General features: G+C 38.7%; 1 protein-coding gene across 6 annotated transcripts in view; it reads left to right on the top strand.

Annotated features, from left to right (window-relative positions):
* The window catches only part of MAPKAP1 (MAPK associated protein 1), a 230,461-nt gene that overhangs the window by 21,357 nt on the left and 181,259 nt on the right, over positions 1-27,845 (top strand). For all 6 annotated transcript variants that reach the window (XM_079925849.1, XM_079925852.1, XM_079925850.1 and 3 more), the window contains 3 exons: positions 4,385-4,712; positions 7,177-7,266; positions 18,830-18,978. In XM_079925849.1, coding sequence (XP_079781975.1) covers positions 4,454-4,712; positions 7,177-7,266; positions 18,830-18,978 — 498 coding nt within the window. In that variant the 5' untranslated portion in view covers positions 4,385-4,453. The remainder of the gene's footprint in view (positions 1-4,384; positions 4,713-7,176; positions 7,267-18,829; positions 18,979-27,845) is intronic.

Genomic DNA, 27,845 nt, shown 5'->3' with positions numbered 1-27,845 from the left:
CTGCGCGCGAGCTTTCTCTAGTTGCAGCGAGCGGGGGCTTCTCATTGCGGTGGCTTCTTCTGTTGTGGAGCATAGGCTCTAGGCGTGCGGGCTTCAGTAGTTGTGGCGCATGGGCTTAGTTGCTCTGTGGCATGTGGGATCTTCCCGCACCAGGGCTCGAACCTGTGTCCCCTGCATTGGCAGGCAGATTCTCAGCCACTGGACTACCAGGGAAATCCCTGCTTCCATTTTTAGTAAAACAAATCTTTATGCTTTGAGGAACCTGGAGTTAGAAAGTGGGAAAATCTGAAAAGTAGGACATCTACTAACAATCTAATTATTGTTTATCTGATAGCTTAATGGTATATATTAAAAAGCACTGACTATCTCGGAGAGTCAAGAATTGGTGACGTTCAGGGAAGGCATTCAAGGCCATTTGTAAAAGTGAAGAGCAGCATCTCTAAACCATGTCTGTGAAACTCAGTTATACATTGATATGTTTTAGTGTTTCTAGAGGAAAAAATGTTTAGGGATCAAATAAGCTTGGAATTTGGAATATATTACGTTACTAGATTACCCCCTCTTGGAGATTCACAATATATAATACATTAGTAGTTTAAAAACTTTGAGAAGTGCTGTAATTAAACAGCAAGAAAAAAGCCTATTTAAATTTGTTTAATCTGGCATTTAACAGACATTAAAAAATTGTGGTAAAGTATGTACAACGTAAAATTTACCATTTTAACCATTTTTTTTTTTTTTTTTTTTTTTGCGGTACGCGGGCCTCTCACTGTTGTGGCCTCTCCCGTTGCGGAGCACAGGCTCCGGACGCGCAGGCTCAGCGGCCATGGCTCACGGGCTTAGCCGCTCCGCGGCATGTGGGATCTTCCCGGACCGGGGCATGAACGTGCGTCCCCTGCATCGGCAGGCGGACTCTCAACCACTGCGGCACCAGGGAAGCCCCCTAACCATTTTTAAGTATACAATTCAGTGGTATTAAGCACATTCACATTGATGTGCCATTAATACCATTCATCTCTAGAACTTTTCCATCTTCCCAAACTGACACATACCTATTAAACACTTACTTCCCAATTCTCCCCTCCCCCCAGCCCCTGGCAAAGACTATTCTACTTTTGTCTCTATGAATCTGACTACTCTAGGTACCTCATATAAGTGGAGTCATGAAGCATTTGTCCTTTTCTGACTAGCTTATTTCATTTAGCGTAATGTCCTTACGGTTCATCCATGTTGTAGCATGTCTTAGAATTTTCTTACTTTTTAAGGCTCAATAACTTTCCATTGTTACATGTTTACCACATTTTGTTTATCCATTCTTTACCAAGTATTTTTAATTACTGTGTAGTATTCCGTTGTATGTATGTGTCCTGGCATATGCAATGTTGATGGATGTTTAGGTTACTTTCAGATCTTCAGTATTACAATCCTGAGATAAATATTTTTGCAGTTATTTCCTTTGAGCAGATCCTAGAAGTGGGGTTGTCCAAAGGGTATTCATGTTTTACACTTTGATATATACTACCAAATTACCCTCTAAAAAGTCCCAATTTTCATTCCCTCTTATAGTGCACAAGAGTGCCCATTTCTCTGAACCCCTGCCAGCATTTGGTTTTAAAGATCTTTGACCTTTGCACAACTGATCAGAGAAAATAACTTGCTTTTTTGTCTGTGTTTGGAATATCTTTGTTTTAGAAATCATATCTACCTTCAAATGATAATTTGCTGCTGTCCAAGTGATTTAAAATGTATTCTTTTGGTTGTGAAAAGTAGTTTTGGCATAAGTTGATAGTGACAATTTTGAAGGGTGACAATTTTGAAGGGCACATTGTAGAGAAGCTCTTGTGCCTTTATTAATTTTTTTAAAAAGCAATTCTTTCTTTATAATCACACTTACACACGACATGCTCATATATGACTTATCTCTGAAACAAAATTGTGTAGTCCTTGGAAGTCAGACAGCAACATTTATTGAATTCCAGCTTTGTGTAAGATTCTTTGTTGCCAGAAAGGATATGGTATTATGGCCCCTGTCCTTGTGGAACTTCCAGTCTGAATCCTCAAGTACATCATAGGAGGTGGAAAACATGTTTCCCAGGGCAGCCCTGTGGGAGCCCTGTCAGAACTGGAAGTGAATAAATATTTGTTGAGTGATTCCTACAGATTCCTCACTGTATGAAGTCATAGTGTACTAATAGAGAAGGTATCTGCTCATGTTAGGGCGTTTTGGGGGCTTCTGTTCTGTTAGGATAGTTAGGGAGTTGGTATGTGCCTTCAGAAGTGTTTGCCCATAACTTTTCTTCATAAGAGGTGATGGAACAGGTTCATTTTCCTGAAAAAGATTCTGTTGAAGGTACCCCAGTGTAGTTTTGCCGCTTTGTCCTTTGACTTTTTGGTGCCAGAACACCCATTAAATATGTGGCTTCTCACTGAAAGCCCTTGTTTTTGCAGGGGAGAACTAATCAATATGAAGTTGAAAACACCTGCCCCTATGCTGGTGCCTAGTTGCCTCACTTTCATCGGGAAGATGCTTGTCGTGATTGCTACAAAGATGTTTGTAGATCTGTTGATCTGTGATTCCATGGTTCTGTTACAAAACAAATACTGTCATAACTAAATCTATGGTTGTATACGTCTTTGTGGTTATATAAGAACTTATTTTTACAAGTGAAACTTAAATGCTTCCCTTTATTTCTGTAATTTTTTTCTGATTAATACACTTAAAGTGGTGGGCTGACATTATTGTTTCTGCGACTAAATGTCTCAGATATTTGACACTTAGAAGAATCCCATGATATTAGGAAATATACTAAGTCTATATTAGGGTATAAACTTTTTGACTCAGGCATACCTTACTCACCTTTGCATTTCCTGTTAGCTTCAGTGTAAAGTAAGTACTTAGTGAATATTTAAGGGAAAAAATGAAAATTAATGTAATTCACTTGATCAGAGATGCTCCTTAGTCAAACTTACTCTTAATCTCAGTATCTTTAAGATCCACCAGGTGAGGTTAATAGAAGGATATGTTGCCAGACAAAAAATTTAAAAACTTCAGTTAGCTATAATGATTTTTAAACTAGATTTCCCCCTATGTTCCATTTCTAGAAGAAACAAATGACAAGAAAATCTGGTGTTCTAGGTCTTTCTAAAAATAAATATCTTCTAGGACTGTTCCTAGGAACATATTCAGTCTACCGTTCACATTCCTTGCACTTCATAATGGTTTTAGAGGAGCAGGGAGGTGACCAGATGACCTGCAGAGTCCTGTGTTACAAAGGAAGCATGCACTTATTTTACCTGCTGTGAACTTAACGATAGAAGGATAAATTGTTGATATATTTTAGGATTATTTTAAACAAGAATTGAAAACTGAAGTTGGTAATGATATTTTTACCATCAGCATCATCATTATTACTAATAACAGCTAATTTTAAATTATGTACCAGCTGTTCTTTTGAGCATTTTACCTACCTAATATATATATATCCTTTCTTCCCTGCAATCCCCATTTCACAAATGAAGAAAGAAAACAGGCTCACTGAGGTTAAAGTTATTTTGACCAAGATCACATAGCTAGCAAGTGATAGGGCCAGGATTTGAACCCAGTTCTGCCTATAGGCCCTTAGGTTCCTAACTACTGTTCTGTAATATTTTCTTTGTTGAGTATTCCCATTTAACTGAGGAGGTACCATTTTGTTCCCAGAATAAACATTGTTACAGTTTTAACAGGATTCAGGAAGCAGTTCTTATAATTAGGTTTCTAAAATAAGAAATTAATCTGGTAGCTGACAAGTTTGATTAATAAGTTTTATTTTAAAAGCACAATACTATCTTAAATCAGAAGGAAGAAAAATGTATTTATTGAACAAAATTACTTTGGTGGTCCGTTTTTGTAAAATTCCTGGTAACTCAGGAAGCATTGTCTGTGCCCTTTTAGACATTTCACAACCATATGGCAGGAGGGGGAAATGTAAACTGAAATACAGTTTCATGCTTTAGCACATCGTTTGAGGAAAATACAGCTTGTTCCCCCATGACCTTATAAAGTAATGAGAAGACTGCATGGGAATGAAGGGAGAAAGAAAGGAAAATTTATTGTTTTAACAGTGGTTATATACTTTGAATGGCCTAAGGAGTTACTGTTACTTGTTTTGTAAAAGAGTAAGCCATCTTCTCTGATACCATGGAGATCTCATTGACTAGAGTGGTAGCCCCTAGAGCTTATAAGGATTTCCTTTCAGCTTGGACTTAATCCTTTTAAGCTCCTAGCTACAGGGACAAATGTTGATTTTCAAGGTAGCATTTTACCACATTGAATTTGTTTGAAAAATGATTCAGTCATTTTCTGCCTTATTCTTAAATGTTGCTGTGTACATCGTGTTTCTAGGTAGGTGAGCCCGTGAAACAATATGAAGAGAAGAAAATAGCCTTTTAAGGAAATTGGCCCACAGAAAGGATGGCCTTCTTGGACAATCCAACTATCATTCTAGCTCATATTCGACAGTCACATGTGACCAGTGATGACACAGGAATGTGTGAGATGGTTCTCATTGATCATGATGTTGACCTAGAGAAGATTCATCCTCCTTCAATGCCTGGAGACAGTGGGTCAGAAATTCAGGGAAGCAATGGTGAGACTCAGGGCTATGTGTATGCCCAGTCAGTCGATATTACCTCAAGTTGGGACTTTGGTATTAGAAGACGCTCAAATACAGGTAAACATTGCCTTTTAGTCATGTCTTCTGAGCTTAAAATCAGTAAACAATCTTACAGAATAATGCATAATGTTGGCATGGGTTTAATGGGGAAAGTTACTGTGCATTAACAGGAATGTGCATGTATTACACTAACAGTGAGTCTAAGCAATCTCTCCATCTCTGCGACTGTGAATGGAGAGAGTCTCTGGAGTGATGCTGTTAGAAGGAGGTAGACAGAAGAGGGATAAGGAAGCAGACAGAGGAAGAATAGGTGAAAAAGTTGGCTATGAGAGGAGCGTTCTGTTTCTAAAAAGTGACTGTGTAGAGAGGGAAGTGGACTGTTTCGTGTATCTTCACAGAGCAACATTATTCCCAGTAGACAGACTACCTGGAGGCAGATTTCAGGTTGACATGATAAAGAAACTTTAATACAGAGAGCTGACCAGCCAAGGGTGCTGCTGCCCGAGACAGTTCTTGCCCTGGAGGAATTGTAGCGGGGTATGGGGTTCGGAGGGAGGCTACTGAATATTTGTTAGGCGTGCTTTTAGTAGGAATTCCTACACTGGGTGTGAGATTAGAAAAGGTGCCCTGTTTTTGATACATTACCATTATTTAGTTGATCTCTACCCTTTGATAATTGTGGCTTGAAAATGCTCAACTTTAGCATATATCTATTTAGTCGTTAGCTTTGAAACACTTATCATTCCCCTTTTCCAGCTTAAGTTTTTTGGGAGCATTTCAAGGGCAATGTGATAAACCAAGTCTTTACTTAGATAAATTATTTAGACTTTATAATCTAGTTCAAATATGACAGGGTATTCTACAAAATAATTTTTTTTTTTAGATAATCAAAAAAAAAAATCTCCTAATCAGTAGCAATAACCTGCTAACTCCCAGGAAAAGTAACGGCAGGATATATAGTAGAACATTGAAAATATTTATATGTTTATTTTCACAGTCCAAATGTAAAATGTATGTAAAGGAGTACTGCAGGTAGAGCAGGATACAATTCACAGTGCAAAGCATGTTAAGGTTTTGGTTCAGAATTCAGCATTCTGTGACATCTACAAAGAATAATTTGCTCTTGTGATAAAAATAATTAATAGCATTTCCCAGTATCTAAAGGAACTTTTATCAAAATAGGATTTGAGTGAAGGTTTGAATATAATTTAGAACCATTGATTCTAGGTTCTCTAGTTGAAACTGACTTCCTTGCAAGTTATTGAGATGATATCTTTTATGACAGGTTGAATGGATTTCAGTAGGAGAATGCTGCTAAATTGAGAGCTTTATGATTATATTACTTTGCTGTACCCTTCACATTTATTAATTGCAATTGAATGTATTTTTCTTCCGTGGAATTTGGTTAGATATAGTGACATTGTCAGAATGCTTTTGCCAGCATAGTTTAATTTTCTGGCAAGATTAGTTTCAGTGTTTCCCTACCACAAGGCTAAGGCAGGAATGTAAGATTTCCTATCTTGGAAATGGTTGCAAGAAAACTTTATTTTATTTATTTATTTTATTAGCGTTGTGCCAGGATAGGAAGTTGAAGATTAGCAAGAGGAAACTAATTTGAAGAGGTGACATCAGTTGTGACTTTCTTTTCCATTGTAGTCTCCGTTTGCAGCAGTTGTTAATGTATGCTGGACAGTATTTCTTTAAAAGATCAGTTCACTGACTTTTGAAGGTTGATCAGCCAGTGGTAATATAATCACAAATGCACAATTTTAGATGATGCTTTTGTTATTGTTGTTGGAATTTCTTAAGCTAGTACTTGGATGCTAATAATTAATTAGGATTGTGAGGTATCCTAGCGACCAGGGAATTTACTTTTTAATCCTTTCAGCATATCTTAAAATTTTGTATAAGAAAAATTGTTCTTTTTAAGATTTGACTAATGTTACAAAGATACAAATCATTTATTTTACTACCTATAAACTGTTTCAGCCCACTGAAGAAAAGCTATGCTAATTTATATAGCTTTGACATTTTATAATTTTCATGATTTTTAGATAAAGGATTTTATATTTAAAACTTTAATAGTCTAGTCTGAGTTCATTTATCTTTAATTTTTGAAACGGGTAGAGTAATTCATAACAGTAATTTTATTCCTGTAATGTAATATTCACTTCAGTTCATTTGTGCATTAAAATTCCTTTAAGACCGTTATTAATGATTTATATAATGAAATGTCATATTAATCACAGAAGTTTTCACATTTTATTATTCTCTTCCATGTTAATACTATCTTTATGATCTCTATTAATGTTTTATATCCTCTAATTTCAATTATAAATCAAGAATATTTTCATGTTTTTGTTGGTATTTGCTTTTCAGGGGTGCCACCTTTAAAATTTTATGACTTTTTCCCTACATATGCAATATAAAACATCTTTATTCATATAAAGGTAGTTAATTATGTCTTTGTTTATAGTAAACTTTCATTGACAAACTTATAGTTATAATATTTCTTTTCAAGCTCAAAGATTAGAACGACTCCGAAAAGAGAGACAAAACCAGATCAAATGCAAAAATATTCAGTGGAAAGAAAGAAATTCTAAGCAATCAGGTAAATTGAAATAATTTTAATTGTTAATTTGAGATTTATATATTTAGTTTATATTATTATATAAGAGCTTTTAATTTTAATTCATCCTTTTAAATCCTCTAGGCAGATACCTCTGTGTTTTAAGCTTTGGACTCTTTCACTTGGGTGCCTTGGCCTGCTGAAGCTGTGTGTTCTTTAGGTCTTGTCTTTTTGGCCACTCCTTCTCCTGGATCACAAGAATTGATGAGTGCAGGGCATATTTTGTAGAAACTGTTGTACCAGTACCTTGTTCTTAGAGCCAAGGTGTACCTATGATTTGGATGGGCCTCTGGATTGTAGGTCCCTCCTGGCAGTTCTAACCTAGACTTGCCCTTGCCTCATTAGCCCCAATAACAATCTTTTTTGCATATATGCTAATTCTTTTCCTTTAGCTTACAGACCATTATGTTGCTGGTATTAGCATTTGCAGTATGTGTTCATGTGGTATGTATTGATACATTAAAAAGCTGGCTGTCTTATATATTTTCAAAGCTTCAATCTCAGCAGGGAGAGAAGACTTTTTGAGAAAGTACAAAATAGAATGCTATTAAAATATTTTCTAATGTTTTATCATGTTTCCTAGACTTTTTTTTTTTCTTCCTTTGAAATAAATGTCTGCAGTTGTCTTTTATATCTTCTTAGCACCTCCCACTACCACTCTGGCATATAATACATGTCCAATCAATTTTTGTTGACTGACTCCTTTGCTACATAATATTTATGAAACCAGTAATATTAATGATTATCACTTTAACAGCAGCACCTACGTAGTGCTGTGGTAAGTACCTTATGTGCATTACCTCCAATGCAATGGTCTTAGAAGGTGTAGGTATCATTGCTGTCGTTAACAGACGAAACAGAGGGTCACAGAGGCTTAACTTGCTAAAGTTACAAGGCTAGGAAGTGGTGGTGCAGTAGAGCCATGTTTTGTATCTAGCACTGTCTGCACGTAAAGGCCAATCTCTTTCTGCTAAACCATGTCATATAAAGTGGTTATTGCTTTCTCCTACTGTAATTGTAAACCCAGGAGTGTTCAATGGGTATGATTTTCTTAATGATTGCTTCTAAATAACGACTGTTTAGAATGAGAAATCCACTTCTTTCTCTTTTTTGTATCTCACTTCCGTGACTTCCTATAGTTCTTCTTGAATGTCTTTTTAGTTTTGCTCTTGGTACTTTAAAAATCTCTCCAGGCTGGCCTTTTCTGTTGATCTAGTTAATACTTCTCTCCGTTATATTTAGCATAAACTGGAAAACCCTTATATCGTTTATTTTGTCTACTTTCTTCAATATTTTTGTATGTCTTAATGTTTTTCCTATTTATCTCTCCTTAATGAAGTCAGAGCCAGTTTAATAAGCCCATCGCTCCAGCTACCCTTTGTTTTGCCTTCTTCACTTCCATATCTTAAAATGATCATAAATAAATAAATTAATAAATAGAGTAGAGCATCTCAAATGTATCTTCATTAACCCCTTTCACAATGTGAGAAGTAATTTCTTCAGCCTACATTTTGATGCATCTAATAAGTTTTGGTACTCCCCCGCCCACTCCTTAAAGTCTAATCCACTTTAACTTTTGTTCAGTGTTTCACAGAATGTGCTGGAGAAACAAATAGTCCCCTGTTGGCTTTCATTTTAACCACACTGTCCATTATGTATATCTGCTTCTCTCTCCCTCAGTTTCCTTCCCTTTATTTCTGTCTCAGAGATTTCAGTAATTGACACTGTGATCTTATTTCTGGAAGAGCTCCTTAATGTGCCTGCCCATGCTTTGAGATGTTGACCTTGATTCTGGCCAGACCAGTAGCCTGCCTGGTGGTTACTCTTGATGGTTAGGGTGAACCTCGTCAATGCACAGAAGAATGCCTTTGAATTTTCTGTTAAGCTGGGTTCTATCATTACCACAGACTGGCACTCTGGTTATCCTGAAATGTGTTAGAAAAGTGGAGTTCGCAGTCCATTAAACATCTCCCTGGCAAATGGATCAGCCATTCTATTTTCACACATCTCTCAAATACATACTCTCTTTTGGCAAGAAATGCCACCACAAAATCATTTTGATATTAATTGGGAATTTTGGCTAGGTAATCATTCATTCATTTCCTCATTCTTTTTCTGCTAATTACATTTTGTGAAAAATCCTTTCATCTGTTTTTTATCTTTGTTTTATTTCATTTCCCACTAGAAGAATCATCATTATGAATATGATGACCTCCCATGGAATGTTCTTTTTCCACACTTATTCTATCTGCTACATCCAGTTTATTCTTTAAGATACTGCCTAAATGCTTCCTTTTCATAGAGGAGTTAGAAGGGATCTTAGAAACCATCTGGTCCATACCTCGAAGTTCTTTATGAACCTACTGACCCATATGCCACGAGACCACATGGTAAATGTAATACCTTATAGTAAGATTCTTTTAGTATTTCTGTAACTAAAACTGCATGGATAAATGTGAAGACGATGTCATTGGAAGACAGCTTTGTCAGGAATAATCTCAAATCAAAGACTAGTATTTTTAATTTTATTGTTTTAAAATGGTGTTGGTATATTATTTACAAAATTGATTATTCTTATTTATTGAGTCATTTAACAAGTATTTCTTTTACAACTTCTGTGTGCGTAGTAATTCTGTGCTAGGTGCTTTGGGGAATACATGATTCCTGTCCTTAAGAAATTTGAAGTCTAATTGGAATTCAAGGCTATTTACATGTGAAGTTAAATAATAACTTAAAACAGTAATGTAGTTTTTATCAGTTACTTATGAATATTCCTGAAGTTTTCTTACTATAACTTCTATTATTGGTTTCTTAAGACAACAGTTCCCAGATACAATGGCTGTATAAAAGTCAGAAATGCACCCAAAAGTACACATTATAATGACATTCTATATACATTTCTAGGCCCTGTCTGTGTAATTCCTGGTTCAGTAGGTAGAGGTTGGGGTCCACAAATATATATTTTTCAGAAGCTCACTGGGTGATTCTGATGGGTAACCAGCTCTGAGCACCACTGAATTATAATATGCCAGCCACTAACTTTACTTCATCTTCATGCAAGCAGAGCAAATTAGCTGTTAATATTTCTGTATTATTGGTGGGAAAACTGGAGGACAGAGGCGCTAACTAACTTTCCCAAGTTACTTACTTACAAGTAGTTACAAAGTCAGAATTCTCCTGGCCAGTCTGATCCCAAACACTGTAGTCTCTCCACTGTGCTCCATTCTCTCCCATACCATAGGCAGAAAGGAGCTGCTCCTGGAGCTTTGAATATTGAGGAGTCTTTGGGGTTCCCTTGTACCTTTCTTTCTCTGTGTGTCAGCTACAGCCAATGTTCAGGAAAGGTACCAAAGCTTCTATATTAAAAACTTTCAGTTGAAAATAATGAAAAGCAAGTGAAGTCAAAGTTGAAGAGCAGCTTGAAGTTGAGCAACTCAAGAAGTATAGCTGTGTCTTATGAATGGCTTAGAACCAGGAAGAAGGGCTCTGTGACCTTTTCCAATCTTATCTCTGCTTTTTTGTGACCCTCTGCTCTCTCCTTCCTCCTCCCATTCTGCTCCCTATCCCCACAACTACTTTTTCTGCTTTTCTGATCCAGAGTTATTCATTCAACAAGTATTTATTTAGCTCCCACAGTATGCAAAGGCAGTTATGCACTATTATAGGTCTAGAAGGTAGAGCAGTGAACAAGACAAAGTCCCTCCCCTCGTGGAGGTTGTTAGGGAGAAAGGCATTTAAACGAACATAGGAGGTCAGGTGTCAGAATGGGAGAAGTGGCATAGAAAACAATATCCCCCAACTAAGGTCGGTAAGGAATGCTAGGCATGGGATTGTGCTGTTTTATATAGGGTAATCAGGGAAGGTCTCATTAGGAAGGTGGTGGATGAGCAGAGATCTGAAGGAAGTGAAGGAGTGAGCCAGGCAGATACTGGGAGATGAATGTTCTAAGATGAGGGAACAGCAAGTGCAAAGGTTCTGTGGCAGAAGTGTGACTGATGTACTCAAGGAATAGCAAGGAAGGATGCTTGTTGGTTAGAGTAGAGTAAGCAAGGGAAGGAGTGAGGTCAGAGAAGTAAGTAGTGGGAGACCTGATCATGCACAGTCCTATAAGGACCCTGGGTGAGGTGGTTTGATCAGAGTACTGATATGATGTGTGACTTACTTTTTACTTTTTTTTTTCCTAGCTTGAATTTCATTTAAAACAACTATTATAAAATTTTTCAAACACAAAAACAAAGAAAAAAAATTTTCAAACATATACAAAAGTAGAGAGAATGGTGTCATGAACCCCACGTGCCCATCACCCAGCTTCAGCAGTTAGCAATATATGTTTCGTCTTGTGTCATTTAGACATTCACCTCCCCTCCCCTCCCAGATTATTTTTAAGCAAATCCTAGCTATCATATAATTGCATACCTAAATACTTACGTGTTTGTTTATTTATTTATTATTTATTTTATTTTTGGCTGCATTGGGTCTTCGTTGCTGTGTGCAGGCTTTCTCTAGTTGCGGCGAGCGGGGGCTACTCTTCGTTGCGGTGCGTGGGCTTCTCATTGAGGTGGCTTCTCTTGTCGCGGAGCACGGGCTCTAGGCACGTAGCTTTGGCACGCGGGCTCAGTAGTTGTGGTTCACAGGCTCTAGAGCACAGGCTCAGTAGTTGTGGCACACGGGCTTAGTTGCTCTGCGGCATGTGGGATCTTCCCGGACTAGGGCTCAAACCTGTGTCCCTTGCATTGGCAGGCGGATTCTTAACCACTGCGCCACCAGGGAAGCCGTGTGTGTTTTTTAACATGTAATAAAACTGCTCTACCACTATCCTCCAAAAATTAGCAGGAATTCTTTATTATTATCAAATATTTTCCTGATTGTCTCAATTTTTTTCCTGCCACCCCCCATTTTGTTTGTTCAGGTCTAGATCTAAGGTCCACACCTTACTTTTGGGCAATGTGCCTCATTTCCTTTTTAATCTATAGATTCTCTTTCATTTTTTATTCTTGTAATTTATTAGTTGAAGAAACTGGGTCATTTTGTCCCATAGTATTTCCTACATTCTGGCTTTTGCTAATCATATCCCCATGGTTAATATGTTCCTCTGTCCTCTTTATTTCCTATAAACTGGTGGTTAGATCTACAGAATTGCTCAGATTGAAGTTTGATTTTTGGTAAGAACACTGTGTACATGCTGATCTGTATTTCCTATTGCATCATTTTAGGAAACATGGAATGTCTTACTGTGTTTTTTGTAACAAGATTGATGGTGGAATCAGGCCTTATCCATCCATTATTAAATTACTCCCATCAGCTGTTCATCTGATAGTTTTAGTGGCCATTAATGAGTATCACCTAGATTCATTATTTCATTAAGAGGTGTGAAATAGTGATTTCTAATTTTATCAACTTGTTTTATATGAAGAACTTTCCCTAATCTATTATTTGGCTATCCTCAGGTATAGTCCCTACAAGAACAGCAGGATAAATGCTTGCTTCTTTACCTTTGTCAGTTGTTTTCAGAATGAAGAGTTTGTTCCCTAGCATCCCATGTAGATGACCAATGAGGGTTTTTTTCCCTTTGTATCATTATGCACTCATGGGTTTTTAAGCATAATTTATATTTTTCAATTCATTGCAGTTATTCTTTTTTTATGCTGAAATTGTCCCTTTGTATAGTGAGTCCCTTCACATTTGCTGCTAAGTTCTTTTGACACAATTCCAGTAATCTTTCATAGTTTCCTTGCTTTCTTGTGTAACAAGATGTTGCAGGTTCATCTTGCACATTTTCTTCCCCAAATCTGGAATCAGCTGTTTTTCCAGGGAGTCTTGATTCTTTTTAGTGGTAAATGGCATTAAGAGACCACAACTGAGCTCTAAGGGGGCTCACTGGATTGATTTTTGTTTTCCTTGTAGGCCTTTTCAGGGAGTATAGCTCAGAAAAAAATAAATTTTTAAAGAGAATACATTGTGAGTTAATGCTGATAATTCCAATTCAGATTTAGGAATTTTTACTTTTGATTTTATGTTTATGTATGCTTTCTCATGCTGAAAATCTTGGTTCCAGAATAGAAATACCAATGTTATTATTAACATTATGATTAGTGAAAACAGTTTAAGATTTTTTTTTGTCTTTTTGATATGTTCTAATAGGGAATGTACAGTCAAATTACTATATGATAAAGTTACTTAAAATAATTCCTCTCTTTGTAGTTAAACTGCCAACTAAATATTACACTTAAGTTCATTTTTAATTTTGCTTTTTTTTTAGAGGTTGCACTTTTTCTTTATTAATTACACAAAACATTTACATGGTTGTAAAGTTAAATACATAAAACAGGGTAAACCAGAGAAATCTAGCCTCATTCCTTGCCTTCTACTCTTTTAGACAGTCATTTTTAAAAAGGTTTTGACTTTTCTGTCCACTTACAAATATATATAAGCATATTTACATTCATATTCCCCTCTTTTTAAATTAAAGATAGCATAATACACACTATTTTATGCAATCCATTTTTCATTTAGCAACACATCCTGAGAATTACTCTGGAGCAATACGTAGAGATAGGTTTCATGATGTGGTTGTACCATAGTTTAGCCAACCAGTCCCTTGTTGAGGGATATTTGATCGTTTTCAGGCTTTTGCTGTTGCAAATGGGACTGCAGTGGAAAGCGTCATGCATATTAGTTTAGTTTTGTTTTTTTGCCAGTGTCTCTAGGATCAGAATCCTGAAAGTGGTATTGTTGGGCCAAGGGGTAAATATATGGTTTTCTTCGACATTGTTACATTCCCCTTTATTGAGATTTTGCTGTTTTTCATTCCCTCTAGTAATGTGTCGAGTGTCTATTTCCTGATAGAAGTGGAATGGTATCATAGTATAGTCTTTTGGTTTTTTTTTTTAATATATGTATTTATTTATTTATGGCTGTGTTGGGTCTTCGATTGCTGTGCATGGGCTTTCTCTAGTTGCGGTGAGCCGGGGCTACTCTTTGTTGCGGTGTGCGAGCTTCTCATTGCGGTGGCTTCTCCTGTTGCAGAGCCCGGGCTCTAGGTGTGTGGGCTTCAGTAGTTTTGGCTCACGGGCTCAATAGTTGTGGATCACGGGCTCTAGAGCGCAGGCTCAGAAGTTGTGGCGCACAGGCTTAGTTGCTCCGCGGCATGTGGGATCTTCCCGGACCAGGGCTTGAACCTGTGTCCCCTGCATTGGCAGGCAGATTCCTTTTTTTTGCGGTACTCGGGCCTCTCACTGCTGCGGCCCCTCCCGCTGCGGAGCACAGGCTCCGGACGTGCAGGCTCAGTGGCCATGGCTCACGGGCCCAGCTGCTCCGCGGCCTGTGGGATCCTCCCGGACCAGGGCACTACCCGTGCCCCCACATCGGCAGGCGGACTCTCAACCACTGCGCCACCAGGGAAGCCCGCCAGGCAGATTCTTAACCACTGCGCCACCAGGGAAGTCCCTCATAGTATAGTTTTAAATTGCTTATTTCTTATTATGAAATGTGGTTGAACATCTTTCCATTTGTTTAAGAGCTCTTTGAGGGGCTTCGCTGGTGGTGCAGTGGTTGAGAGTCCGCCTGCCGATGCAGGGGACGCGGGTTCGTGCCCTGGTCCGGGAAGATCCCACATGCCGCGGAGTGCCTAGGCCCGTGAGCCATGGCCGCTGAGCCTGCGCGTCCGGAGCCTGTGCTCCGCAACAGGAGAGGCCACAACAGCGAGAGGCCCGCATACCACACAAAAGAAGAGCTATTTGAATTTCTTTTTCTGTGGATATTATATATTTTTTGTCCATTTTTCTATTGGGTTGTTGGTCAGTGTCTTCTCTACTTTGAGAATCTTTATATATTAGGAAGTTTTTATTTTTATTATTTTTTGCGGTATGCGGGCCTCTCACTGTTGTGGCCTCTCCCGTTGAGGAGCACAGGCTCCGGACGCACAGGCCCAGTGGCCATGGCTCACGGGCCCAGCCGCTCTGCGGCATGTGGGATCTTCCCAGACCGGGGCACGAACCCCTGTCCCCTGCATCGGCAGGAGGACTCTCAACCACTGCACCACCAGGGAAGCCCAGGAAGTTTTTATTTTTATGTCATCAGATTTATCAATTTTCTTCTTATTCTGAAGTTTATAACTTTTTTTTTTCTTTTTTAAAATTAAAAAAAAATTTGGGCTGCACCAGGCAGCATGCGGGAGCTTAGTTTCCTGACCAGGGGTCGAACCCGTGCCCCCTGCAGTGGAAGCGTGGAGTCTTAACCACTGTATCACCAGGGAAGTCCCTATAACTTGTATTTTAAAAGACTCACTGGCTGCTGTGTTGAGAAGAGACAGTGGTCTGGGTTGGGGTGGGGGAGGCAAGGGTGGAAACAAGACCAGTTTGAAGGTGGTGGTAATAATCCAGCTTTGGTAGCTATAGGTGGTTCTGGATTATCTTCTTAAGTTTCTGTTGATGGATAGGATGTGCAAGAAAGAGAAAAGTGGAATGACACCCAAGTTTTTTGCCTAGCAAAATTGAGTTGCCATTAACTGAGAAGAAAATTGTGGGAGGGGCGGGTTTGTGGGGAAGATCAAGAGTTTGGTTACAGACGTGTGAAGTTTGAGATACCTATTGGACATCCAAGTGGAGGTGCGAAATATGAAGTTGAATCTATAATTTTAGGGCGTCTAGGAATAATCATTTAGAAGTTATCAGCATACAGAGGATATTTATTTAGGTTTTCCCTTATTTATTTTATTGAGGTATGCTGTACATACATTGAAATGTATAGGTATTAAATGTACAGTTTGATGACTTTTGCCAAACATACACCTGTGTAACTAGCATTCCAGTCAAGTATACAGCATTTCTATACCCCAGAAAAGTTCCCTCGTGCCTCTTTCTAGTTAGTCTCCTCCCCAAAGGCAATCATTGTTCTGATTTGTATCACTGCAATCTAGTTTTGCCTCTTGTAAAATGGTATTTACCTATTTATTTTATTTTATTGGCCCTGCCATGCAACTTGCAGGATCTTAGTTCCTCAACCAGGGATCAAACCCTGGCCCCCGGCAGTGAAAGCCCGGATTCCTAACCACTGGACCAGCAGGGAATTCCCTAAAGTGGTATATAAAATCATAAGACTGGATGAGACCACTGAGGGAGTGAATGTAGATAAAGAAAAGGCCCAAACACTATGCCTTGGGGAATGCCAAAGATTTGAGGGAAGAAGGAGGAAGAATCAGCAAGGAGACTGAGAAGGAGTAGCCTGGACAGCAAGTGAAGAAAAGGATTCCAAAAAGGAACGAGTGAAATGTCAACTGCTACCAAGAGGCCTTGTAAGATGAGGATTAAAAATTGACCAGTAGATTTAGCAACAGGGGAACCATTGGTGACTTCATTGAAAGGTGTTTTGATGAAGTGGTGGAGCCTGAATGCCTGATTGGAGTGGGTTTGTGTGAATGGGAGGAGAAAAATTAGACAGCAAGAATATAGACAACCATTTTGAGGAGCAGAAAAATAGGGTAGTAACTGGGTGGCAGTATGGAAGTACAGGAGAATTTTTTTTTTTTTTAATGAGTAGTAGTTCAGTATCTATATGCTGATGAGACTGACCCAATAAGAGGAAAAAATTGAAAATGGAAGCGAGATGGAAGAGAATTGCTTGATTGATGCCCTTGAGTCTGCAAGAGTGGATGGAATCTAGTGCACAGAGGAGGGGCTGATCTGATAAGGGCCTAGGCAGTTCATCCATGTTGTGATGGGAGGGAAGGTGGGAGGAAGTGCAGGTGAGAGCATGCAAAAGTTCTCTTTTGGTTGTTTCTGTTTCTCCGTGATGTAGGAAGCAAAAGAGGAAGTGGGAAAATGTCACAGGTTGAGGGGAGAGGTCTAAGTGTGAATTAGTCTGAGAATGGAAGAGTTAATATATCATCACTTCACACTTAACCCTACTGATAACAGTAGAGTGACTTGGATAAGGGACTTATGTTTGCTACACCTCAGTTTCTTCATGGAGCTGTTGGTAACCTGTCTTTCAGGATCATTGTGAGGATAGGATGAGAAGACACCTGGCATTGTTCTTGGCCCCTAGTAGGTTTTTTGTTTTTACTTTTTCCTAGTAGGTATTTAATAAAAGATTATTCTTTTCCAAAGTGTAGCAATAAAATTATTGATAGAGTACAGGTAGAATAGTACTTCCAATATTTAAAATACCACTTCAATAGTAATCTAAAACTTTTTCAAATGTGCATTAATCTGTTGGTATTAATATATAATTAACATATTAATCTGTTGATCACATGTACTTATATATTCAGAATCTGGATTGGATAGTCAAGTGCCACATTTTAAAAAAGAATTAGATCCTTTTCTCCTGGTTTGCCACTTAAATCTATAAGGACTCGTTTGATAAAGTTCCCCCACTGGTTTGTTAAAAATAATTTTGTTACCTTTTTAAAAAGTTCTAAGTGACTATTTCACAATTATGTTTGATCTCAGTTCAAGTTGGCTATGCTCAAGAATGGAATGGGTTGAACTTATTTATTGCACATTTTAAGATCTATGATTGATTCATTTAAAGTGTAAAGTATGGAAATTTTCTAACATCACAAAATATAAAGTATAATGAACCCCCATGTACTTATCATCCAGCTATCACCTTAAATGACATTCAGATTAATATAGAGAATGAAATGATCTTTGAGAAGATATGGAACTAACTTGTCTTGGTTCACTAATGAATAAGTGCTGAAGGTTTTGATTTAATAACTTAATCTGAATTCCTTCAATCATTATTTTATTCATTGATTCATGCAACAAAATTTATTGAAGGTCTACTTTGTTCATTAGTGCCTAATGGCTAAGAGCCATGGCTGGGTGCAAATCTGAGCCCTGCTACTTACTGGCTGTGTGGCCTAGGGCTAATCAAAATATTCTACGCTTCAGTTTCCAGTTGACAGAATTGAGATAATGCAAATATCTACCTCATAAGCTTGTTATGAGGATTAGATGAGATACATTGGTTTGCTCAGTAAATGTTAACTATTATTATTAAAAATACTCTTTCTCCTTTTCCTCCTCCTCATCTTTGTCATCCAGATTGTGTGCTAGGTGTCATTGGAAAGTGTGAGAGGATTAAGAGGTGGACCTTGACCTTGAAGAACTAGAACTTCAAAACCACATATTAGAGCCAGGAGAGATCTTCAAGATAATCTGGTTTGACAAGTCCAAAGAGGTTTAGTGAATGGTCCAGTATCACACATCTATCTGCTAGTGGCAAAGCCAGGCTGAATCTCAGGTCTCACAGCTGTGGGCGCTCTTACAAAATGGCTGTTCTGTTGGCTTGTCTGCCTTCTGCCCCCTTCCTTAAACCCTAGTCTTTCTAAGTTGACAAACCTGACCTATGTGTTTTTCAGTGCTCTGCTCTTTCAATGCACAGACATATATGTGAGACTTTTTGCACATATCTGACCTAAACATGTCTTGGACACTCCCTCCTCTGGATTCCAAGGAAGACTTTTTAGGGAAGGTAGACAGGCTATCTCTCTGTGTTGTAATCACAAAGATGTTTTTATCTTCCTCTTGTATCACAGCCCAGGAGTTAAAGTCACTATTTGAAAAAAAGTCGCTCAAAGAGAAACCTCCACATTCTGGAAAGCAGTCAATATTATCTGTACGCCTGGAGCAGTGTCCTCTGCAGCTGAATAACCCTTTTAACGAGTATTCCAAATTTGATGGCAAGGTAAGTCAACGTGAAACTATCCCTTTAGGTAAAACCTCAGTTGGATGGAATTATTGTTGGTTGTTATTCTTATTCTTATTCTTATTAGATTTAGGGTTTCAAAAGGGACTCAGTAAATATAGAATGTCACTCACATTTCCTAAGACTGAGGGTGTAAAAAGGTGTGGATTTGGGCTTAATGTGGTTTCCACAGTAATATGTTTGGGAGGATGAAAACAAAAACAGTCTGGAGGGTGTGTGTGTGTGTGTGTGTGTGTGTGTGTGTGTGTGTGTGTGTGTGTGTGTGTGTGTGTGTGTGTGTGTGTGTGTGTGTGTGTGTGTGTGTGTGTGTGTGTGTGTGTGTGTGTGTGTGTGTGTGTGTGTGTGTCTGGAGGGTGTGTGTGTGTGTGTGTGTGTGTGTGTGTGTGTGTGTCTGGAGGGTGTGTGTGTGTGTGTGTGTCTGGAGGGTGTGTGTGTGTGTGTGTGTGTGTGTGTGTGTGTGTCTGGAGGGTGTGTGTGTGTGTGTGTGTGTGTGTGTGTGTGTCTGGAGGGTGTGTGTGTGTGTGTGTGTGTGTTCCTGTTCCTGTCTTTGGGTTGTCTTGTCTGATTCTTGATTATAACTCCAGAAATTGTAGAGGTGAGAGCTTCATTTCAGAATTCTAAGACATTGCTTTGCATGTCAGTGTTTTATTGAATCTTGTTGTCTGACACTGGCTATGCAGGATGGCTTAATTTTTTCCTGTTTGTTCTGACAGTTTGCAGTTGCTAAATTAAAGTGTGTTTGTTTTCCTTTTAGAAAAATGGCCACTATTTTAGGTGGAATATAGTTCTATCAATACATGCAGCACCCTCTCTTACCCATTCCCTGCCATTCTTTGTCTCTGTGCTGAGCTGAGCTGGGTTTCTTTCAGGACAGTAGCAGTTGATTTTTATATTTATTGCCATTATGTTTGCTGTCTGGCAGTCGTGTGGGCGTGCTGAGTGATAGCTTGTTGCCTGGGGGGATTGTGTACAATTTGTCTTATTTCAACACCATTGCAATTAATAAAGATACAGCTCTTTGCTTATGTTTGCACTTTTTATAATCAAGTCCTGGTTATATGCTGGTTCTGTCCGTTGTCACCTGAGCAAGGAGATGTTTTTTCTTTGAAACACTTTCACCTCATACAATTCAGCATGTTTCCATTGCTTTAAGTAAGCATATATGGACATTGGCACATGAGGTTATCGATGTTGGCGGGGAAGGAGAACAAAAACTAGAAACAAAATGCATAAATAGTATAAAATCCTAATATGCTCAGGAGTTTTCTCCAAAAAACATAAGAAAGTACTTCCAGTAAATTAGAGATCGTATCCTGTGAAGAGCTGCTCTTCAGCCTGCCCCTGCCACCTTTTCCTGTTTCTTCTTGTGGAATGCAGCAAAGAGAAGGAAGGGTCCCCCTAGGGGACAGGAATGTCAGCCTCTGGAAACTAGTGAGTTGGACTGTAGGGGATTTTTTTCTTAACTACTACAATCGATTCATTTAGATATGTGAGATGTTATTATTGGGATTAGGTTACATGGCTAGAATTTATTTGCTTCCATTGCCTATCATCTCATTGTTTGAGGATGCAGTTAATTGCTGGAGTAATTAGTATTTGATAATGCTGTGATGCCAACAAAGTAGCACAGACCTTTTAAAATACTATATTCTAGAATTTTCATTATACTATTAGATTCTATTATAAATTACTTAGGATTATCCAAATCTAACCTTGTTAGAAGGTTGTGAACTCTGCTTGTTATATATACCTAACTTGAAATTAAAAAATAAAATAAAGAAGCCATCTCCTCAGTCACAAAGGTATTATTTTTGCTAGGTATGTGTTTACACTTACGACTCTCGATGTTTTTGTCATATCAGGTCTATTTTTAATCAGCAAAGGATGTGAGCATGGCCCAGTCACCATTGCACAATTGATTAAGAAAGATTTATATATCGATAAGTCTGTCTTGTGACGCAGTGCTATTTTTTTATTATCCTACATATTACAATTGCTAAAACACAATTAAACCCATGTTCTCATCTATTATTTAATATTGATGCATTTGGCAGATGTGTAATGAAAGTGGCTTAATATTTGAAGGATATTGTATTGTACATATTAAATTAGTCTATCTTTGTGAAATGCATCAATATGATATTCAATGACATCTCAATGATTAATAGAGAATTATACTTGAGTCAAGCTTTTTCGTAACCTAGAAATTAAAATGACTATTCAAATAACACCTCAAAATGATGAAATTAGCATTTTGTGATTGCATAATAATGGGATTGTAGTAGTTATAACAGCACCATGGCTGCCTCGAGAGTTAAGATCATGTCAACCCCTTGATAATAAAGCCTTTTCTGTGAGAGTCGACTTTAATAATTTCCAGATTGATTCTTCCCATAAATCATTTGACGTTCAGCACTAAATTTTTGTTACTGTTGTAACTTAGAATTATTTTATTTTTATTCAGCTCATATTTAAGAAGTGAAATGAGTGTCCTGTTTTAATGATTCACCATCTTGTCATTGAACTCCCTGTTTCTTGCCTCAAATGTAAGAGTTTCTCATGTTTTTTGATAGTCCCCCCTCTTTTATTTTGCAAAGGTTTGTTAAAGCCAGTAAAATATGTGGTTCTTTCCACTACAAATATTCACAATGCTTTTCTTGGGAATAACGCTTGCCTTATTTACATAATTAACTGAGTTACTTAGGTCTCTTGGGCAAATGGTACATAATTGGGGAGAGAAGGGGACAGGGAAGAGTTTGGGGTCTAATTAAATATGCTAAAAAACTACTTAATTATCTATTTCCTCAAGAGACTAACTGCTGTGAAATCCTCCTTATGATTAAACTAGCATTGGATTTGAAAAAAGGATTTTGTTTTTGGTGTGGCTTTACAGTTACATTGTAGGTAAGCAGGCATCTTTAAGGATTTGTGCAAACTGAATTGTTGGTTTTAGTGATTCTAAGGGTAAGCATCTCTTAGTTATTGTACTAAATTAAAGCGAATACTTTTAAATAGTTTTTGGTTCCTGTAGCTGGTTAATAATTTGATTTTTTTAAAACTCTGGTTGGTTAATTTCTTGAAGGCATGTAGTCGAGAGGGAAAGGCCGTACTTAGGTATATGCTTTATTGTAATTTTTACAGTTTTTTGATCAGGTTAATTACTATGTTTATATTATCTTTTTGACAAATTGGCAATGCTATCCGTGACTGTTTTAGATTCATAGGTTATTAATAACTCTGTTTACTGATCATTTGAAAAAAGACCAGGACAGATTGCAAGTGGTTTTAGGGAATGCTTAGCCGGACAAGGCAAAACCAGGCTCAGCCATCTGCCTAAATTCTTTGGGCTTGTTAAAAACAGGACTTCTGAATAGCTTCATTAACAAAACCAACCTCTGTTTTAGAGGTGAGGCAATAGGAAAATTCCTGTGTCAGTCCTTCTGATCTCACTGAAAGTGGGAAATGTTGGGCGTGACAGGGAGTTGCTCTGAAGCGATGGAGTGACAGGCAGTGAACATTCAGCACTGATTTAAGTGCCCCTGAATATGTGGATTTCTGCCCTGTCTTTCCACCTTTTTCAAAAGAGGTCTTATTTTAAAAAGTATCTAGCCCTTTTCCCATGCCTTATCACTTGAGAAGCTTTAGCTAGTACATCGTCATCACTATTTTGTTTAAACTGAGTTTACAAATATTATCATCATCAGTAGACCCTTAGAAGTTCAGATACCCATCTCCAGTCAGTACAGTTACTAACAAAGAAATGGTACTGATTATCAGTTGTGTCGCCTCAGTCAGGTTTTTCACCTCACTGAATCTCAGTTTCTTTACCTATGCAAAGAAATTAAGAGTTCCTTCCTAACAAAGCTGATGAGACCATCAAATAGGATAAAGCACCTAGCATGGGGAGAGGCAGTGTAATTTAGTTTGTAAGAAGATCTATTTTGTAGTAAGGTCTTAGTTTAAATCCTAATTCCACCACTTAGTGGTATGACTTCAGGCTAGTTACTTAACCTCATGAAGCTGCAGTCCTCGTATGTGGAATGAGATGGTGGTAGTGTGTCTTCCTGATGAGTATTGAGATATAGCACATAGGAAGTGCTCAGCAAATACCCCACTTCTGCCTCTTTCTCTCTCTGTAAAGGGTGCAGGCCAGTGATGCTGTCTCTCCTTTGTACTTCATTAGATTGTTGACAGGATCGAGTGAGAGGAAATGTGCTCTTAAAACTAGGACTTTAGCATCATTACACAAGATGTACAGCAGACTGGGTGAAGGTGGTCCGCTTGTAGAAGTCCAGGGAGTCAGTCCAGTGGGGTTTTGACCTTTAACTTGAAATAGGAAGATTAAGACAAGTAATTACTTCCTTTTTTTGTTTGTTTGTTTGCAATGGCTATTTTGTAAACATCAGGTGAGAGGGTAGTTTGATACTAGTAATTGCTTGGCAGTTTAGTAAAACGTTAAATATTTTACTTATTTGACTTAGCTAAATTATACTCTTAATATAAGGAGCATGTTTGCCTTGACAAGTGCTTTAAAAAGAACCAGTGCTAGTTCATACAGACAACTGTGACTTTGATTGTGTTAACTTGCTAGAAAGTAACCATTTCTCTGTTAGAAACTGTTTTAACAGGGAAGCTGCAGAGAGCATGGGGGAAGGGATAATTCATGAGTGCTAATTGCTTGGCTGTTAATTTTCATAAGTGTTGATAGAAGCAGTTCCTTAAATTAAACTTTGTTTAAAATGTATCAGGGGAAATATTCCACAGTGTCGAGCCTGAAGTGAAAATTAATATGAATGCTGTGGCAATTAACACATACTGGTTAATAGCTTTTAGCAGCATTTTGGGATGATAGTCCTTAAATACATTTTTGCATGCTGCTCTTGTTTCAGCATTGTTCCAGTCTATGTCTGGATAATTATGAACAAATGTTTTCTACAATCATTGGCATTAAATAGCTCTCTTCAAAGGAAGTCACTTAAAACTTTGCAGAAAGTTTGAAGCCACTGAGAAATGTTGCAAACTCAGAAAAGGTCAGCAAATTGCCTTTAGAGGAAAATGCTCCTCATCTGAACTTGGAATATTTGCTATTATCGTGGGAATGGTCCCCTCTAATATGTTAAGCTACTTTAGTTTCAGGATCTCTTTCCGAAAAATTATAACCTGGACTTCTTAGTGCTGGTTATGTTTCTAGACAACAGCTTTTGCTTATTGCTGCCTGAGCTGAGGCATGGCCTTGAGCCTAAGGACCTTCTGGCCTTTGACCTTGCTTCTTTCCTCTGACCAACATTTCTGCCCCCTCCCACCCTCCACCCCCACCCCACCCTGCCCCGCCCCGATGCAGTTGGCTGCATTGGTCTCAGAGAGAGAGAGTGAGAGAGAAGGAATATCTAAAGTAACTCTGTATTTTGAATTAGGAGCTGTTTGTCTCTCTTTTCTATTGGCTTTATTTTACATACCTTTTTCAGTAAAGGAGAGTAAAGTCCCAACATCATTTCAGCAGTTACTTTCTTGGCAACTTACCTCTGTGACTGTACTTTGTTAGTCTTCCTTTTTATAGACCAGTTTTTATTAGTCTGTTCTAGTTCTAAAGCAAGATATTACGTATTTACTACCTTTTTACACACCGTGGTATACCAATAAAAGGACCAAATTCATTAATTTAAAAATGTCTTAAAAAATTTTTTTTTAACTTCTTTTTTTTTTTTTTTTTTGTGGTATGCGGGCCTCTCACTGTTGTGGCCTCTCCGGTTGCGGAGAACAGGCTCCGGACGCGCAGGCTCAGCAGCCATGGCTCACGGGCCCAGCTGCTCCGCGGCATGTGGGATCTTCCCAGACCGGGACACGAACCCGCGTCCCCTGCATCGGCAGGTGGACTCTCAAACCACTGCACCACCAGGGAAGCCTTCATTTTTTTTTTTTAAATAAATTTATTTATTTATTTATTTTTGGCTGAGTTGGGTCTTCGTTGCTGCGCACGGGCTTTCTCTAGTTGCGGTTAGTGGGGGCTACTCTTCATTGCGGTGCGCGGGCTTCTCATTGCGGTGGCTTCTCTTGTTGCGGAGCAGGGGCTCTAGAGCGCAGGCTTCAGTAGTTGTGGCTCGCAGGCTCTAGAGCGCAGGCTCGGTAGTTGTGGCGCATGGGCTTAGTTGCTCTGCGGCATGTGGGATCTTCCTGGACCAGGGCTCGAACCCGTGTCCCCTGCATTGGCAGGTGGATTCTTAACCACTGCGCCACCAGGGAAGCCCTAAAAATGGATTTTACTGAGATTATTTCCCCCTTACCATTATACTAATGCAGTGCTCTTCCTGTTGCTCGACATTATACTGAAAATCCTGAGGGCCGACTTCGGGATTTTTGCCTGGGTGGTATTCAAAATGAATTAAATAGGAATCTTACAACAAAAAGAAAGCATTTTCAAAAGAAAAAAAAAAAGCATTTTCAGCATCCTATTCTGAAGTTAAATTCTCAAGGCTTAGCTCTTAAAACTATCTTATTCCACTCTGAGCTCTTTCTGTCCAGGCCTCATTTCTGCAGTTTGTTCTGAGCCCTGCCAGTCTGTGGAGGCTTCCTCTGATTGTGGAGCCATCTTCTAGAAACTCCCATCAGAGGTAGAATTCACCATCAACTCAGAGGCTTTTCAAAGGAAGGCAGAATTTTGCAGTGGGAAGAACATGTTTGTCAGGCTTGGGTTAGAATTCTAACTTTGCCATTTACTTGCTGTGTGATACTGGGCAAATCACTTTGCCTCTTTAGGCCTGTTTTCATATCTATAAAATGAGGTTAATGATACTTATCAGAAAATGTTGTTGTGAGTATTTAATGAAAATTATAAATGCATACATAGCAAGGTGCCCAGTATATGGTCAGTGCTGAGAGATGTATTCGTTTCCTTTTACCACATTGCCATTCATTTACTTCTATTTAGTGAGGGTCTACTATGTGCCAGGCACTATTAGTAAAATCTGGATACAGTAGTGAGCAAAAACAGATCTGGTTTCTGACCTCATGAAGCTTCCTCTCTTGGCAGGAGGTTAGATGTTATGTAAATAATCACCAAACAAAGTGTAAAATTGCAGTCATAGTATATATAATCAAAGCCAATTAATTACCAAGTTCCAGGAGAGATACTTGGGGCTTTTAGAGAGTTATCGTAAGGGCATCTGACCTAGTCTGGGGGGGTCAGAAATGGTTATCCTTGTGAAGGTGCCTCTTGACCTGAGAACTGAAGGCTAAGAACTAGCTAGGTGAAGTGTGAGGAGAAAGAACATACAGAGGATCTGAGGCAAGGGCGAGCTTGGAAATATGGAGGAACTGGAAGAAAAGGCTGTGTGACTGGAGACCCAAGGGTGAGGTAGATTGTGGTGCAAGGTGAAGCTGCAGGGGCAGACCACAAGTGGCTGGTAGAAGTGTCCTCTGTAATCTAAGAATATGGGAAAGCCTTGAACAAGTTTAATGAGGAGGGAAGGTAATCAGGTTTGTATTTTGAAAAGATCACTGAAGCTCTGCTGAAGGGAATACACTTGAGAAGGGTTTGTGAGGCTAGAGAGACCAATCAAGAAACATTTTGCAGTGGTCCAGGTAAGAAAGACGATAACTTGGGCTTACTTATTGGAAATGGATAAGGAGTAGATGAATGCAAGAGATATTTAGTTGGTAACAGTGATAGGACTTGATGATGGATTGATTATATGGCAGGGAATGGGGGAGAAAGGAGTTTCAAGGATGATTTCTAGATCAGATTCTGGCTTGAGGAACTGAATAGGCGATGATACCATCCCTGAATTAGGAAGCACTGAAAGAGGGCCGAGGATGAGGCAGAAGTTACCATCTTGAGCTGGTTTGGGCCTACTAATGACAGATCATAGCCTGTTACCATGTCCTTGAAGACACTACACATACTCTCTTTCGGAGGGGATAGGGTGCACCCTGTTTGCTTGGTTTGTATTTGGGGCGTCTGAGGCAGTGGTATCTGAGATGAGAGTGGGCTGGGAGGCAGGAGCCTCTTTTTTGCTTGCACTTCATAGCCAGCTTTGGAACTTTGGCTAAGGAATCGCCCCAGAAGTGGGTCACCTCTTCTCTGAGACAGGGCTATACTCTCAGATGCCTCACCCAGCTCATCAGGCCATTAAGAGGAGAAAATGAGAGAGTAATTTTAAGTGAGGCAGATGTCAGGTGTCATTTAAGAAAATATACTGATTGTAATTCTTGGACGTTAGGGGAATAAGAGGTAAAACGTGGACATATTTTTGTTATAACGAGATTCCTGTTGTGGTACTACCCTCTTCCTGGCTAATTAATTACAAGATTAGCAGGTGAAATCTGGTTGGAATGAATATTAAACACTGAGTCCCCAGGGAAAGCATGGGAGACAATCTGTTTTATAGGTGTGGTGGAGACTGGGGATGGTGGGATTTTATACTGAGCTTTCTCATCTGGGGCACCTCGCTCTGCATAATTTGCAATGGAGAGATTATCTAGTCGCTCAAAGTACTAGGCCCTGATTTTATTGTCTTGAAAACAGCTATCCAGAAATATCAAATGACAGCTTAGGGTCACCCAGCTGGGCATAGAATCTAGGTGTTCTGATCCTTAGAGATTTTAATTTTCATTCTTAATGGCATTCGTATTTACAAAATGGAAACCTGAGTTCAAGTACTGGAAGACCATGTGGTGGAAAGAACACAGACATGAAAGATGTTTTAGCCCTGGCCATACTGTGGAGTCTGGGACAGGACACCTCCCATCTCTCTGACAGAGCCTCAGTTTCTGCATGTTTAGAATGAGGAACTTGACTTAAGTGATCTCTTGGATTCCTTTTGGCTTTAAGATTCCATAGTTTTGTGATT

This window comes from Stenella coeruleoalba (genome assembly GCF_951394435.1).
Source record: "Stenella coeruleoalba genome assembly, chromosome: 7".
In the NCBI taxonomy this organism is placed as follows: Eukaryota; Metazoa; Chordata; class Mammalia; order Artiodactyla; family Delphinidae; genus Stenella; species Stenella coeruleoalba.
This window is presented reverse-complemented; position numbering and strand designations above follow the sequence as displayed.